General features: G+C 41.9%; 2 protein-coding genes across 5 annotated transcripts in view; one reads left to right on the top strand and one right to left on the bottom strand.

The window, feature by feature from the left end:
* dock7 (dedicator of cytokinesis 7) overlaps positions 1-17,652 on the bottom strand; it is a 45,336-nt gene that overhangs the window by 14,621 nt on the left and 13,063 nt on the right. For 2 of the 4 annotated variants that reach the window (XM_076088337.1, XM_076088338.1), the window contains exons 15-27: positions 10,439-10,556; positions 10,135-10,205; positions 8,659-8,797; positions 8,346-8,447; positions 8,104-8,190; positions 7,124-7,355; positions 6,296-6,460; positions 5,459-5,628; positions 4,441-4,533; positions 2,662-2,751; positions 864-959; positions 607-747; positions 187-300 (exon numbers count right to left, since the gene is read on the bottom strand). In XM_076088337.1, coding sequence (XP_075944452.1) covers positions 187-300; positions 607-747; positions 864-959; positions 2,662-2,751; positions 4,441-4,533; positions 5,459-5,628; positions 6,296-6,460; positions 7,124-7,355; positions 8,104-8,190; positions 8,346-8,447; positions 8,659-8,797; positions 10,135-10,205; positions 10,439-10,556 — 1,618 coding nt within the window. The remainder of the gene's footprint in view (positions 1-186; positions 301-606; positions 748-863; positions 960-2,661; positions 2,752-4,440; positions 4,534-5,458; positions 5,629-6,295; positions 6,461-7,123; positions 7,356-8,103; positions 8,191-8,345; positions 8,448-8,658; positions 8,798-10,134; positions 10,206-10,438; positions 10,557-17,652) is intronic. The other 2 variants (XM_076088339.1, XM_076088340.1) reach the window with 1 other exon arrangement.
* Positions 13,984-17,479, top strand: angptl3 (angiopoietin-like 3). Its single transcript, XM_076088668.1, has 7 exons — positions 13,984-14,514; positions 14,998-15,108; positions 15,269-15,380; positions 15,499-15,612; positions 16,060-16,155; positions 16,925-17,197; positions 17,295-17,479. Exons 1-7 carry the CDS (start codon positions 13,984-13,986, stop codon positions 17,477-17,479), a joined length of 1,422 nt encoding a protein of 473 aa, XP_075944783.1.

The following is a 17,652-nucleotide window of genomic DNA, read 5'->3' as shown; positions in this document are numbered from 1 at the left end:
TAGGGGAGCCACACTAAATCATTTGCATACTTCTCACTCTTCTATCTGATTGTTAATTAGCCCTTTAGGTATGCTTTTCTCTTCACTCGTACTAATCTAAATCTGTATTATCTATTATTCTTGTTTATGAAAAAACACAGTCATACAATAAAACGATATAATTGTGAATCTAAATAAGGCATTTACCTGTTTCCAGTATGCCCTGATGAGGGTGAAGACAAAGCCCCGGTCCATGACTGACAGCAAGTCGTTGAGGAAGAAGGCCAGACTCGTGTTCAGTCTCTCCGCCAACTCCAGGTCCTGATCGGATGAGATTCATGTCTTAAAAAGTCTCCAGAGTTGGCGGTTTGAACAGGATTTATGCTTTGCGACAGTTTTAAAGTCATTGAAACAAACAGACAAAAAGGATGATATGGGGCATCCATTTGAGGCGGCAAACTTATTAAAACACATTATGAAAGCCAGACGCAAACATAACTTGGAAACAAATTTGTCAAATACAGACAACATTAAAGGGATTAATTTGTCAAATTCTTATATTCCCTAAATCCCCATGATATTCCAGCTGCGTGCTGATTGGGAACAGTTCACCAGGCGGTTACTTACCTTCTGGAAGCGAGACACAATGTCACCAGCGATGGTGCTGACCAGCGCTGTAATGTCATCCATGAAGCGTTCTGGGAAACGGTTCTTCCTGGGTGACTCTAAGCGGTCAGTGAAGTACAGGTGGTGGATAATGCTTTTAACCTGCGGTAAAAAGGTAAAAAAATGTTTGCCACGTGAAAAGTACTGCACTGTACACACAAGACACATCCATCCATCTAAGTCCAAGCTGTTTTAAGTGTAAAATTGTGGTTCCCTACCATGAGTTCAAAGAAAAACCAGGCCTGTTGTAGAGCTCCATCCCTGACGCTCCCACTGCTCACCACCCACTGGAGGGCCAATTCCTCATGGAAGAGCTGAAGAGAACAGGAAAGTAGAAAACAGAGACAAAGAAGTAGAGAAGGAGAGAAAGAGAGGGAGAGGCAACAAAGCCAGACAGAGAGAATGTGAGGCACCAGGAGAAGTATCCCTGTCCATCTTGAATGAAAATATACTTAAATCTACATGTTGTGAACAGATCATTCTATATAAATATACTGTTGAATGAATTCCAAAGTGTATTTACTTATTTAATGGTAAATATGACATGAAATGAAAGTTATTTAAGCAGGTTCAGTTAAAAATGATTAGCAATTCTAACTTAAAGAATAATACAGTCCAGTAAAGCTCCTGCACCCGCAACACTGAAAAATAATATGATTAAAGGCAAAGTGAGGTTTAACCAAAAACTTTATAGACATATTACAGTAAGGGCTACCAACTCAAAACAGAGACATTCATTAAAAGTAATAAGAAATAATAATAATATAATTGATGGTTGTGTGCAACAACTTTCATTTTTGTGAAATGATGAAAGATGCACTCTTATCACCATGCAAATTATAGTATTTAATGATGTAACTTACTGATAATCTAACGATATCCAACTATAAAGTAAGGAATCTCTGCCTGTCTGTTCTTTGTACATCTGGAGAACTGCTCATCTGATCTACTTCACACTCGACAGGTGTCTTGCTGGGGGCTCAAGGGAGTGGTACATGTAAATCTATTTACTATTAATAATAAAACTATTTATACCGACAGTAAGTCCTGCCTTACAATTCTTACTTCAAGTAAAGAGTGTATTTTTTTTACCAGTGTTTTCTGACTGTGAGTCGAGCCACGACTCGTGTGTGTGACGTAACTACTGAATGTCTGGCAGGTGTATTGCTGAGGACCAAATAAAGCCCTGTGTTGAGTGTGAAGGTGTTCATATGAGCAGCGACACCACTGGTCCATTCTGAACTGGCTGAACTGGTTTTGAAAGGGCAACGCACTAGTCGGTATTTTCCCGTGTGCATGGGAGGTTGTTTGCATGTGGAGAAGAATTTATTCTTCTTCATTTCTTTTACGAATAACGCATCAGTAACATATATTTAGGTGTGTGCGTTTGTGCAAATCCAACATCTAACAGTCTGGCTAACACACCAACTCTTGTACAGTCTGGCAAGTCTTCCTTAATCATGTTGACATAGCGTAAAGATTAGGAAGGACAAGGAGCTGATTCATTTACACATTTATAATCTTATAAACATCATCTTTATATTGTATCCTCATCCTTACTATCCTCTAGACTTTGTGTGTATTTTACTAGAGACATGATCTCTATGTCTGTAAAGTAGTCAATATTGCTCAGCATAAATAACCTGAAATCATTTTTCAGTGATACTACTTCTATCATAAACCTTTGCAGCAGACTGTATCCTGATAGCTACCTAACTAACAACATGTTACAGAACCCTTATGCACCCAATGACCCAGTGCATTGTGCACAATGAAAGGAGACTTCCCAGACTAAGTTAGCCAGACTACAACCAACATTCATGTCACACGAAAAACGCATCGACACATTCGGAACAAGAGGCAGATCAGCAGCAACATTCAGCATTCAACAGACTCCACAACCACCAAATACTACATCAACCCATCCAGAGGCACACATCCACAGACAAGACAGCCGAAGGAGGCGAATGAAGAGGTGGGCGGGGTCGGCTCCTCCCCCAGTGCAAGTGGCTCTACCTTTTTTGTGGGCAACCGTCCTGTTAAAGTTTGCAAGAAACTGGCGCTCTCAGTGTGCGAAGACATGCGATTGCCACAGCGCTCCATGGCCTATGGGTGGGATGAATGGAACGGTGACAACAAGGTTAGTGGAGGAGCACCAGGAGAGGGGGGGGGGGGTTGCACCTTTTCAGCACACAGGGAAAATGCGTCTGCTGGGTCACACACGCATCCACGCACACATATGCACACTACACACTTTTTGTGATCTCTTGCACACACTTGTCACACATGGAGACAAAAACAATAAAGACACAGGACAGGGTCGCAACACTTAAAAGCGCGTGACCCATAATCTAAAACAGTCAGATACATTGGTAGTTTGAGTGCCTGACAGGAGGGGTGCAAAATGGCTGCATAAAGGGCCGCAAGATCAAGAGAAGGCACCGTATTGGTTTTCTTTTCCTTGATGTTACAGCCATTGCTTAATGATGCGCCATTCTGCATCCATCCAGGCGAATACAATACTTCAAAGAAGGAAAATGGCATAAAGGTAAACAATGCTACAGTGTTAAAGGTATTTTCTTTAGTAGGTAGACTAACACAATGTTCCATCACAGGTTAAATGCTGGTAATGTGCGTGCTCTGTCAACGTTGGCACAATTCATTTTATGTTGCAATCTAGCTGTGATTTTATTACATATCGCTAATATGCAGAATTAATTCAATCCTGGTTTCTTGACAGTCACAACATTGGACGTGTAAATTAGTGACAAACAACTGATTATGTCATGGCAACTTAAAATGACATAACATCACATGAAGATGGAAAGTGAAGCGGACAAACGACCTCACTCATGTAGACGGACACACACTCACAGATATACCATGCTCCAGCGACAGAATGAATGCTATGTAGGTTAAGTAGAAAGTCATGCAGCGGTATTCACTAGTGGCAGTGAGAGTGGAGACGATGAAGTTAAAGCAGAGGGAGTGAATAACTGTGTTAGAAGCAAAAAGGAGAAGAGGAAATAATAGAGGAAAAGAATTAATGAAAAAAAAGAATTACTCTGCAGATGAAGATGATTTCTTTAACACTACTCTTTTTCTCTAAAACTCCAACAATCCTCTGTTAAATATAGGATAAGATCCCAGTACGTCTTGGTTTTGGGTTTAGCAATGATGGACTACTGTAAAACCAAAACTGCAGGCAAGCTGGTCATAGAAAAACAGAGAGGAATACTATGTCCAAGAAATTACTGCTATGAATAACTCAGATAAATTGGCCCTGAATTATTTGGATTATCTGTCTTTCATGCAAGTACTGAGAAAAAGGGAGGTGTTAGATATGGTAAGTGAAGAGGGATGACACCTGAGACTCTAGCATGGGAGATAAAGGGTCATGGAGGCGGCTGTGACTCCCGTGTATGGGATCATGGGAGGGTTGTGATTTTAAGTTTACAAGAATACTGTCATACTCAGACGTTTTGGTCTTTTATGTCTTAGTGGTACTCTCCTCACTTTGACTATGGTTTAGAAATCATTTTTTGGAGAAAGTTAGCAATCATAGTTGTGTGACTTAAAACATAGCTTCATGGTGTGTTGAGTCTACAAATGAAAGATGTGATCAGGACTACACAAAAGGGATATGGATTGGCACAACTCTCACCTCAGTAACTCTGACAAAGTACAAAAATAAACCAAAACTCTGAATATCCCAGTATTCCTTCAAGGTGAATAAGGTGAGTTGTTTTTTTTTGTAGTGAGGCAAAGTGGAGGACGGGGCATTCATAAAACCACCTGCATGGTTTCTGGAGCAGACATGGGGCTGGATCCCCAGGGGGCACTCTTACAGCCCATGGTGTGCACCCACGAGTTGGAGCGGTCTAAGCCCTAGGCGTGCCAAGGTCAAAGGACGCAAGGCAGGCGGGAAGCAAGGGAACGAGCAAGCAGCACGGGGGAAGGAGGAGGGAAGGAATAATGACAGGTTAAAGAGGTTCAGAAGTCAGGACTGCTGGTAGATGCCAAGGGACCAAAACAGGTTAGCTGTCAGTAAATTAAAAACCATCACCACAGAGGAGCAAAGCACATAGGTTCTCTCTCTCCCTTTCTTTCTCTGTGTAAGAAATAACTTCCCCTCCATCAGAGAGAAGAAAAGAAAGGTTTAGTTAAGAATCAGCAGCAAAGGGAACATTCATCAAACAAGGGGCTGCATTCACTCACTGCTCTGGTACTTTTGGGTTAAAGAAAAAACAATTTAACAAGGACAGTCACAAATAAAAACAAGACAAATTAAATGTAATAAAAAGAAACAAAAACAGTCAAGAGTGATAAGGCTAAGACATTAATAATGACAAATGACACAATGTGCCGTTGTATCTTCCCGACAGCATCTGCTTTCTGTACACTAAACGTCTCTTGTGGCTTTCACAACCTGCATACATGGAGCACTGTGTGCATGTGTGTATATGTGTGTCAGGTTGCTGTTACAGCGGTTAGAGAGATAAGACGTCCAATCTCATGTTTACCCATTGGTTATACAGTTTACAAGTGATAGAATATCTCCCTGAGACAGTGTGTGCACATGGTAGGCCTCTGCCTTGATGTGGTCTCAGAACTATGGAGTAGAGGTCAGTACAATCACTTAACATGCACGTGTCTCAAATACATCACAAGTCAATGAGGGACTACTTAATATTTAACCCTGATATCTGACAACCACGTGCAGTGTGGGCGAACCAAATATTGCAATTGGGTTAAGTGCCAAAAAACATGAATTACTTATGCATAACTAAAGATATTCTTTTGGTGAACGTACCTTGCTGCCAATGATGGCGCGAACCTCGTCGTCAGGAGAGGTGGGTGTACCCGAGATGTCAGGGTTACTGTTGCTGAGGCTACGGGAGCGGTTAAGGTTGAGGCTGGCTGGTCGGACAGCTGAGCGAGCCATCGTAGCGTAGTGAACCGAACCTCCCAACCCTCCCGGGCCTAGACCAACACACAGAGGAAGGACAATGGAACAACCGGGATGTGATTGGGGGGAAAAACTACTTCTACCAAATCATTGTGTTTCCACTGACATGATGATGGCATGTTAACTCTGCTGCCAATGCACACATTTGAGTTCGTACCAACCCTGCCTCTTATCCAAAGGAAAACACAACCCTTCATCTTGCATGTGGTGAACACACACAGGTTCTAAGCGTATTTATCCGAGAGTGATTATAGTTCCATGGAGCAACCAAAGAGTCCTGGCAGTGGATGGTTAGTTAGTTATTACAGGACTGATTGCAGGAAATAATCTATTTCCGCTCAAATGCTCGACCAAAAGGGAATATTACCTTCGTCATTTGAAATTTAGAGGGACGAATAATTGCACACAGATTAGGATGTACAGTGGTGGGCCATATCTACCTGTTACAGATGAGTTGGGGTCTGTGTTGGGCAGGCAGAAGACAAAATGGATGTAGGAGGAAAAAAACAAAAGATAAAAAGAAATAGAGGAAGAAAAATTATGGCGGGTAGGTTTGATAATAAGAAACCCAGTGAAGGCGAGTTGGGGGTTGGGTGAAGTTAACTTAAAAAGGAGAAACAGAAAAACAGGTATAAAATAAAGAAAAATGTGAGTTGGTTAACTGTATTGGCCATAAAATACCTGGAGAGGGTGAATTGGGGTCAGTGCTGGGCAAGCGGAAGACATAGTGGATGTAAGAGGACAGCAGGCCGTTACGGCCGTGCATGTCCTGGCTGGTGTCCAAGTACTTATGAAGCCGGTTCACTATGGATGCCATGACCTCGAAGGATGCCTGGCCCAGATTCACTGAACACACAGAGACAGAAGCAAAGTGACACATGTGCAAAAATGCAGAGATGGACAAATACACGGCTACGCACAAAGTTACAGTATCTGTGTGTGTGTGTGTGTGTGTACACACAGCATGAGCCACAATACAAATATTTGCACAACCATTTAGACTTTGATTATAAACTATGATTTAGTAAAAAAAAAAAGAATCTTTGTATTTTTCCTTTATATTTATTCCTATTAATTACATTTAAGACAATTTCCTCACAGTAATTAAATACCTTCAATATCAAACATCAAAAATAGTGTATACACGTCTCTACAACATACACCTATTAAACTCATCATTACCAGTTCCCAAAAAGTACAAAAATAATTCTACGACAAATACATTTTCTATTCATATTGACGTCGAGTGGAAGCAGATGCAGCGGTGACGAACTTTAGCTTGACACAACGAGTAGAAAATAGCATCCCTGTTGCCATGACCAAATTTAGGAAAACCATTAACCTTAACTTATATTCATCATTTCTGTAAATAAAAAACGTAAAAATCTTCAACTTGAAGTTGCCCAATTGATAATAATTCTACTTTGCAGATTTACCAGCAGCCCTAAGCTGTACTAAAATCACTGTGTGATCACGGGCTTTTAGGTTTAGTGAAAAGCATTATCATACCTATCTGCCCAGCAATTACTGGCGGCCGCACTACCATCAACACCAACTTGTCGAGTAGAAGGTGAAGGAATCGAACCACTGGCTCCAGCTGGGAGGAGTTGAGCGCTGCAATGCTGGACTTGAGCTCGGCCTCCAGGTTGTTCTCCATGATGCGCATGTCTCCTATCCTGACCGGGAACATGTGCTCGTCCAGGGCGTGTACCAAGGCAAAGAATTTATCCAGGTACTGGTCCTGGAAAGGGAGAGGGAGAAATTGGTTGGCAAAGCAAATGCAAGACAATGCAGGAATGGGGGATATAGAAAGAGAGAATAGAATAGAAGAGAAGAAAAGAGAGCGAAAGATGGATGGTAGAAAAGAAGGCAAAAAGAAGAACCATAACAGTGTTAAAGGTGGCGATAGGTGAAGGAGAAAATGCGGGAAGGAAGTGGACAAACAGAAGTAAGCTTGGTTCTACTCATCTGTAAGTTGGCTCACCAACTGGAAACCACAAAACTGGTGTTACTACAAGAACACAGTAGAATCCAGCAAGTTGAATCTGTGCCAGGAGCTTTGATTTATGAGCACATTAGTTTGAGTTAGGCTCCTAGGGACCACAGTCAAGCCCCCCACACCCCAGCCGACACAGAGATGGAGTAGACCTCAGTAAATTACTGCCGAGGCGAGCTTCACCCACTAATGAACTGGTGCTGTGGAGGAATTACTGTGTAAATGTGAAAACACTGTGTGTTTGTTTCTCTATACTGAAATTCTAAACGATAACCTGCGGGATGCTTATGAAAATGATTCAACGGCAACCGATATTACAGTAAAATTGCTCATCTTCATTCCTGAAAAGCAGCTTTTTTTTTTTTTTAACACCTATACTTACATGCATGATATCAACAGGGAAGATGGGAAAGGGTGAAGGGGATGAGACGGAGGTTAATCCTCAAATACTCCTAAACACTGTTAGCAAAACTACTGTACACAGCACCGTTACCTGTGTGTGGATGGTTGAAGCAGTCACCACTTCCACATTAAATACTCCTCGATGGTTGTCCACCCACTTCATCCCAGGGAGAGGAACCTGAGGGACAAGAATATCTGAGTAAATCTGTGCTGCATTAGCAAAATGAACGTTTTCACAAGAACATTACTGAGCATCCTGTAAATTCATATTTTTTTCATACTTTTATACATTTCTTCATACTGTAAACAAACGTGCACCCTTCAGTATCTTACGTCTGGTGAGAGAACAGAGTAGGACTGTGGTGGTTTCTCCAGAGACACGGGCAGACAGAAATGACCCGTCCGCACACGTCCACTCTGCAGCATCGGGATCCACTATAGACAGGGGACGAAAAAATGAATAGAAAAAGAACGCAGAAGACAAAACAACACAGAGGATATTATTATTTCTCACTAAATTCACTGGTTAGACAAATACAAACAAGTAGAGCATGTGTGCTTTTGTATCCTGTCTTGAAACACTTTTTTTTTTGTCTTTGGCTTTTGACTCTATGAGAGCTGCTCTGCTTAACTCTCTTTTTCCTACCGTGTATCCCACAGGAGTCTCCAGGGGTGTGTTCTGCTTCTGCTGGCAGCTGACGTGGTAAAAAGTAAAGAGGATGTGGTGGTGGTCCGACAGGGAGGCCGGCAGCTTGATCTTGATCTCATCATGAAAGTCAGGGGACCTGTTGACAGCAGTTAGTAACAACAACATTAAACTACTTAACAACAGTGTTACAGCTGCTTTATGATCAATAAGTCGATCTATTAGGAAAGACAGATATAATAGACGTGTTTCCGAACTACGCAGACAGTTAAATAATTCCCTATCAACTGCCTCCTTGATACTGGTGTGCACATGTTTTTGAAGGGGGAACAAGTGAGTCATGCATATCTCTAGGGTTCTACCATTGCTTTACAGAGGACAGATAGACTAGTACATTTCTATCAATGCATGTACAAATATGCAAATCAATTGAAAGCTCTATATACTATATTTTCAGCTGAGCCCATTTATAACTTGGGAATCTGTGTCTCAAGACAAGCCAAGTGATCTAAAAAGAAAGAAATGACATAACACATCATAACTCAGTTCAGCGAAATTATTTTTAGTCCTTCAGGAGGAAACATTGTCTGCAGGCCAATGCCAAGAAACAAACAACCCCCAACTACAGCAGGCCCGTCAACTAACCCACGAGGATCGCCTTACGGCTGAAGATGATCAAAACTGCTAAAGAAAAGGTCACAGAGGGGCCCTCATTGCTCCTGGGAACAAACATTTTGATTATGGACCAGAAAAAGAGAAATCCTAGAGGAACAGCACTATGAGCAACTTAAATCACAGAGGAAAAGATAGTGGGCTATTGGCTAAGCACATTACATCAAAGACACAAGTAGATATTCACAAAGGTGGAAGTTTTCCAGATTCCAAAACATTTCTGATAATGGACCGTCTTCGTTCCTCGTCGTTCAATTTTGACAAGAGAAATATTGTGCCACTTCTGAGTGAAAAGCAGACTGTGATTGACCTGAAAGCACTTCTAAGGGCTGGATTACATCCTGATGCATGGCGGTCCTGGTCACAGTGGTACATTATTCACAGATTGATTCATTTTTAGCCTTGAAGGTGTGACCCCTGGGTGACAAATGACAAACCGCTGGATGTCGTAAAAACACCTGATAGTGGCGATAAAATATTAGAGACCCCTTCAGCTCTTATGTAGAGATGGAAGAAACATGTGCCAAGGACACCACTTTACAATATCCAGAAGGTTCTTTAATGAACACCATCAAAGGCTGGTGGGGTAATAGGAAGTGTAAGATGTTACGGCGACGTTAAATTAAAGAAGGATATTTGCGAATTGAATTTTCAAATCTATCTCATGACAATCATGGAGACCATAAGGCATAAGCATGTCAGATTTTCATGATACAGAATGATTGTTGTTGCTATAGAGCTTTAGTTAAAAATGTTTCATCACCATCCACTGTATAGAGACTACTATAAGGACAAAGAGCTTACCGGTTATGGTACACCACAGCAGTATAAGCTTCTTTAGCGAAATCTGCACAGCTGGACTTCCCAAATATCACCTGAGGAATAAAAGAAATACAATCATGAAGCCATATTATGATGAGTCATGACCATTTGTCAACGTGTGTTTACCAAGAGCATATCTGCTAGCATGCACACAGCTGTAGGACAAAGCTGTGCTATGAAATGGCAAACGCCCTTAGTTGTCGACACAGCGACACATACTACTAAGATGACCGACTGGACTAATATAAATTCAGGGGTTTTCTTTTAACTTCTCATCATGGCGTACCGGCATTGCATTGCTTGGATCCTCTCCATTCATGAATTGCACTTTGACTGTGATGTTGCGGGCAGAGCCTTGGCGGTTGGCAAAGTTAAGACTCTGAGGGTTTACATACAGCAGATTCCTAATAGACAGACATGTACACAGACACAGAGAAAACAAGGCACATCATAAATTATGTCATTGAATTAAGTGCACCAAGGAAATATGTCAATCTATAAAACATTTGGTTAATATACATAAAAAAGGTATCCAATGTAAAATGACTGCAGAAAGTAGCAATAGCTTGACGCCACTAGAGGTTGAGCGATGGTCATCAAGAGATTAACCATCAGGTTTATTTAGCCTCACAACTAAACATATGTTGTAAGAAATTGTTTCAAATATATTTTATTAATAAAATATAAGTGGTTAGGGGATTTTACAATCCTGATCATTATCACCAAAAGTGATGATATTGTACTGTCAAAAACACTGATGGGAAGGGGGAGGAGACTGCATAATAGGAAGTGCAAAGTCAGCCGGGATCAGCTAACAAACCGCAATGACGTAGTGGAGTCTGTGGGGACGGCCCCACAGAGACCACAGCTGGAACCACAAGGAAGCGTGGGAATCTCTTTGATCTGATTATTAGAATCATTCCCTTCCTCTGTCGCTCTCTATCCTGCATGTCCGAACAACAACAATGGCAGCTTTAAAGTGGGTTGTTGAATTTGAACCGAAATAGACCCCAAGATGACTTCACTGTGAAAAAAATCTGAAATCCCCATAAAAGCACAATGAGGAAGTGTCACTGATTGGTCAGTTCATCTCATCAGATTCATCTTTGGTTAATCAGTAGACATGAATATTTCGAAAGCAAACTTGGTCTCCCAATAGACTCCCAACTGAACGACAACGGCTACCCACCTTCCCCATTCAGAGACCAGAGGCTACATAAGGGGACAGAGTCATGGTTTGCTGGCTCAACACAAAGGTCAGGATACATTTCACACCAGTAGGCCAGGTAACAAAGGCACTCTCTAGCAATTCAGAGAGTGCAGAGAAGAAAGGGTAAATAAATAGCCAGTCTGCCTTGTTAATAGGACAAGATGTTGAAGGAGCCCCTAAATTATATTCAAAACTAGTTATACCCCCAAAGAATGTATTGAAAACACTGACTACAAAGCAGATAAAAATAGACAGTATTTCAAAATTAAATTTAACATTGGAGGATTAGTATAATTTAACCCTTCTTGGTAAACCCAAGTGTCTGTTTCTTAAAAGCACAAGAATCGGTGAAGACATTTTCAAGAGGTTAGAGATCTGTTTAAGCTCAACTAAATACTAAAGATAATCTAATAATAGGATTACATGCCAAATCAGACCAGCGGCGTAAAGCAGGGGGGACCAATGGCCCCTCCCACACTTCTTACACCCATCATGTTGATCTCAACTACACACCTGTAAAGCTCAGTGACTTCATCTTGCACGGTTGCGACGCTATCAAAAGAGACAAGATCTGTCCACGGACAGACGAACAGACATTTTAACACAAAGTACTCCAAAGCGCCTCTGTGGTAGTTCCCGCTACAGTAGGTGTCTCCAGGACCACATTTTGCCAGCCACACACCATCACGGCTGGTAATAAACAGACAGCTGATGACAGACTGACTCAGCCAATTAGGTGCGACAATAGTGAGTGAATGTGACATTTATTTTCACCTTGTGGTAAACAAAGGATGGGGTGGTGGAAGGTATCCACAACCGTGGAACAAAGAACCTAGTCACAGCATGTTCGGAGCAGTCCTCTCACACAGAGGTCAGCACAAGAGGGGAGCAATGCAATATATTAAAAAAGGTACAAATAAAATATCTTAGAGATAACGGATAGTAAGAATGAAAATAATCAGTATAGCTACATTATGGACTATAGACATTTTTAATCAAATAAGAATGCACAAAGTTAGTGGTCACAAAATATGATAACATGCACAAAACGGTGGACAGATCCTGTCACTTAGACTGCTGATGTGGTTTAATGCAGATTTATCAGGTGGAAAATTCCAAAGCAAATTTTAAACTTGTACAGAACTTGCCAGCTCCTCAGAGAAAGGCCCCAGCAGGCCATGTGAGGTTCAAACCCTGAACCTCCTTGACGCTAAGCCACAACACTAACCACTGTGCTGGCATGACGGATACTGAATATCAGTACCAGCTTTATGCTGATCAAGCAAATTCCTGGCACATTCACTCATTCAATTTTCTATAGGACCCTTTCTTTATGCTCCGTCCATATGAAAAAAGTAGCAGTCCCTCATTACAGAGAACTGAGCTAATCCATCCATAAAACCGCAAATGACAAGAGAAAGCTCATTAAGATGACTGTGTGGTATTTTAACGTGCACTGTAACAGCCGGAGTGCCAACATGTTTTTTTCATACCACATAACAGAACACGCTTACTTTAGAGGTTGGGAACCATGCAGCAATGAGTGCCAAAAGTATAAATATTTATTTTCCAATTAAATACTACAAGTCATTTCACTGATTACTTCCTCCTCCCTCTCTAACTGAAGGTGGATATATTTCACCAACATGTCAGGTCTGCGTGAAACAACTTACGAAGAATTTCCTGGAAAAACTGTTTTTAACGACAGAACGGAAAGAACCTTTCCAAGCTGCACGCTAATCAGTAAACTATACAGTATATTCCACGTCTCATTTCTGGTGGTATTAAAACATATATCACATAAGGCATAGCAAACTTGAAAAAAAATAAAAATAAAAATAAAAATGACAAGGGTTGAGCGATAAAACCAAGATGATGAGTACACACTGTCCGAACTCTCCAACATAACTCATGCACAGTAGCTCAACCCTGGCACAGATGACAGGCTCACTCCCCTCCTCACACAAAGAGAGGGGGGGGGGGGGGGGGGGGGAAGAGAGAGCGACAGAGAGAGAGAGAGAGATATCTGAGAGAGACAGACACAGAGAGAGAGAGAGAGAGACTGGTGCTGGGCTGATTCAGCACGAGGCTAAATCAAAGCCAGGAGCATTAATTACACACAGCATTATCAATCAGAGCAAAGTGTGTGCAGGGTTATAAGGTTTGAGATTGATCGGTCTGATAATCCATCAAAAACCTGTGGTGGCCATTGTTGGCTTTCTGCTGATCAGCTAAAGCTCTGCACCACAGATGGAGAACAGGGTAGGGTGTGGTATAGAGAGGGGATTGGGGTTAAATGGGCAGTGGAGAAGAGGGGAGGGGGGCGGGTGTATGTCATTTGCTCACTGCTGTGATTTGTTTGTTCAGGAGAGGGAGGGCTCGAGAGGGATTTGGGAGGAGGTGGGGGTACAGAGTTAAAACATAGTAGGGTTTAATGATCAGCTAATCCCCCCTCCTCTACCGAGAGGGCAGTATATAACACAGGGCAGCCTGCTGCTCTCCCTTCATTTTAACAGCAAAGAAGTCTGGGCTACAGGCAGAGGGAGAGAGTGTAGTGAGCAGAGGAAAGCAGGAGCAGTGCTAGAAATTATTTCATAATCACAGGATTGGACAAGAAAGTCATGATGAAGCTGTTTTGCCTGTTGCTGCTGCTAGCTAGTCCAACAGCCGCCATCCCTCTAGAGTCGTCGGGTAGAGAGAGGTTCCCCACCCTGCCCTCCCAGGCCCTTGCCACAGCACAAAGCCCAATCGAGGAAAAGTCTCGCTTCGCCATGCTGGATGACGTTCGTCTACTCGCAAACGGCCTACTTCAGCTCGGCCAGAGCCTACGAGAGTTCGTCCACAAGACCAAGGGCCAAATCAACGACATCTTCCAAAAGTTGAACATTTTCGACCGCTCTTTCTACCAGCTCTCGGTGGTCACGTCCGAGATCAAGGAGGAGGAGGAAGAGCTGAAGAAGACCACAAATTTCTTGAAGACCAACAACGAGGAGATCAAGAACTTGTCGATGGAAATCAACTCTAAGATCAACGGCATCCTTCAGGATCGCACGCAGCTGCAGAGCCAGGTGGGGAACCTGGAGGAGCGGCTGAAGGGACTGTCGCAGAGCATTTTCCCCGTTGATCAGCTTAGTGAAATGACAACGCTCAAGGTAAAAGTGCACCAAAACTTTCTCTCGACTCCAGCAAAGAATAAAAATGCATTTCACGTACTCTACTAATGACTCAAAGCAATTTGCCCTATGTGATAACTTTTAATTTGATATGACAATGATTTATTGCTGTATTACAGTAAGGATTATTGATAAACCGATGTATTATTGTTTTAGACTTTGTCAAAATACGGTATGTGAGAAATATGGGCTTTTGGATTGTGCAAATGATAACCGGCATAAGAAAAGCAAAGTGATTTGCATGTTCTGTTGTTTTGCGTGGCCAATAGTTGTGGTTTTTCCATGTTATTACTGATCGAATTAACAATTATACTCATTTAACAAAGTACATGTTGGAGAAAAAACTGATATTCAACCTGTAGTCAACAATTTCTTTGACTCATGTGACTCAACAGGTGCAAACGTTGTAAAATACAACAAATGTTGTATTGATCGATAATGCTTATATTATGGTATTTTCAGGAAGTGATCGACTCTCAAGAGAAAACAATTACCAGTCTGCTGAAAGCTGTGAAAGAGCAGCACGATCAGCTTGACAACCAGAAAATCAAGATTCTAAACCTGGAGGAAAAGGTAGACGACTATTCAACAGGAGTTCACGACATTCTGTCTTTAAAGGCCAAACATCTGCCATCAGTGAGAACTTGCTTCCTGTGAGAATGAAAGGGAAACTGCTTCTTACGGAGCCGCCAAGATAATTTAACGTCACAGATGTATTTGCATTCTCTTGCAGCTAAGCGATGACAGCTTTCAAGAGACAGTCGATAAGCCAATGGATTTAGACCCTGCAGCGCCTGATATGTTTGAATATCTGACAGGAAACTCAACTGACCTGGACGTGAATGGTAACATTTTATTGAAATGTATTATCAGTTAATCAAAATGTTGGCATAAATATTAAATGCTCAAAAAGGAGAAGCTTGGGGGGAAATTGAATGCATGATGTTGTTAATTGTGTTTCAGACCTCCCAGTGGACTGCAGTGAGTTGTTTAACAAAGGAGAGACCAAAAGTGGACTCTATGTTATCAAGCCAAACCAATCCGAGCCATTCAATGTTTACTGCGAAATGGGTTCAGGTGAGTGCGACCACAGCAATCGGAGTACGAGCAACAACATACCGTTTCTGTATTCACAAGCACTTACATTTACAAGATCAAGTATTGCCATTCATGCATGTTTCCAATCAACAAGCCATGAACAATAAACAAAAGCTTATCAAGTCAGATAGCCACAGCAGTAGGTTATCAAAAAGGGCAGACAATGGGGTGGATATCCCATTCACGGCATCTATAGCCATTTTAGATAACATGCCAGCATGCTGGTCGCAAAAAAATGACAACACTGTTAGCTTCTAGAGTGTGTTTGGTGCCTGTAGCCCCACTATGCTAACTGTGCCGCCGCCTTAATGGCGTAAAAAAAAAAAACATTCTGTTTGTACCTTGTTTCTTGATCCTTGTGTAAACTGTTGTGTGGCTAGTACAACAGTAACTTGACTTGCAATGTATTGCTCATCCATTCTATAGATGGGGGTTCAACTGTGATCCAACGCAGGGCAGATGATTCAGTGGATTTTGACAAGACATGGGAAGAGTATGAGAAAGGCTTTGGAGATCTGGAAAGTGAGTACTTTTTTAACTTTGCATTGAATTCAGCATATGCCATTTGCCAAAACTATGCACATTTGGATTTATATATTTTCCTTCGAAGGGTTACACAACATTTTTTTCAGACTTTTTGGTCAGGGGGGACGGTTGCAAGTACTTCCTGTAAGCCCGGTCATAGGAAATAGTAATTGTTACATATCAGTCCTGAACTGATGACGTGACTTCCTGTATTGTCTGATTACACAGCAAGTTTTGGCAGCCGTCCCTGCGGCACTTACTGGCTCAGACAGCCAGTCATATTGTAGGTGCAGTCAAGTACCATTCCAAAGTAAAGGCCCCTACAGCCATGAATTTTAGTTCTGCTACCTACCTAATGATTATACCTCACAGTTTGGAGCAGCAATCCACCGCAACGCCAAAGGAAACAAGTGTATAGACGTGCATGTCTGCACCGATTACAGATGGGTGTCTCTAAGTGTATTGGCGACAAGTAGAAAGTGACAAATTTCTGAACAAAAACAGCAGTGTGAGAAAATACCATCATCAATACTAAAAAAAGTGCTCCTAGGAATTTCCTATTTCAGATGAATTGTACATTTCTGTGGATGGTACACAAGAGACACAAGACGCCAAAAGGTGATCAGTTATTTCTTATCCCATGAACAATCTTTCCACACAAATCAATCTATAACCTCCGGAGACTCACTGCTAACAGACAAAAATGTTTTTTCACATAAAATAACTACATCCTAACAAGTTCAAAACTGACTATTATGCTATGCAGAGGACTTCTGGTTGGGCTTGAAGAAGATCCACAGCTTCACTCAGCAGGGAGTTTACATCCTGCGTATTGACTTGGACGACTGGAAGGATGGGAAGCACTGGGCTGAGTATCGCTTTTCATTGGAGGGTTCCTCCAAGGGCTATACCCTTCACGTGAGCCACTTCTCTGGTGACCTGCCTGATGCCATGGCCAACAGAACCAGCATGAGATTCTCCACCAAAGACAGAAACAAGGACAACCACCGGAACTCCAACTGCGCTCGCAGTTACACAGGTAAAGAGTTTTTACAGGCCGATTCAGAGATGGTACATTTTCTTAAGACCAAGTTGTGTTAATATAATTTATGTCTCTTGTCCTGGCCCTTTGGCAGGTGGTTGGTGGTTCAACGCTTGCAGAGAGAACAACCTTAATGGAAGGTATTCGTGGTTGAGGGCAAAAGGACGCTCTATGAGAAGGAAGGCCATTTACTGGAAGCCTGGCACAGGGTCCTCATATTCCCTCAAGATGACCAAAATCACCGTACGCCCAGCCCCCGCTGCTGAAAGCTTCAATTGAACCCCACAAGTCATACCTTTTTCTTACAACACCACTGACATTTTCCACAATCATTGATCAAATCCAACACTCAGCCAAAAAGTTCTATTGAAGTGGAACGTGACATAACACTGACACATTCTCAGTTTATCTGCATCATTAAGTTGATTGCTTGCGTACAGTGTTTTTGTCGG

This window comes from Anarhichas minor, unplaced genomic scaffold (assembly GCF_050575085.1).
Source record: "Anarhichas minor isolate MPS153535 unplaced genomic scaffold, ASM5057508v1 ptg000010l, whole genome shotgun sequence".
Classification (NCBI taxonomy): domain Eukaryota; kingdom Metazoa; phylum Chordata; class Actinopteri; order Perciformes; family Anarhichadidae; genus Anarhichas; species Anarhichas minor.
This window is presented reverse-complemented; position numbering and strand designations above follow the sequence as displayed.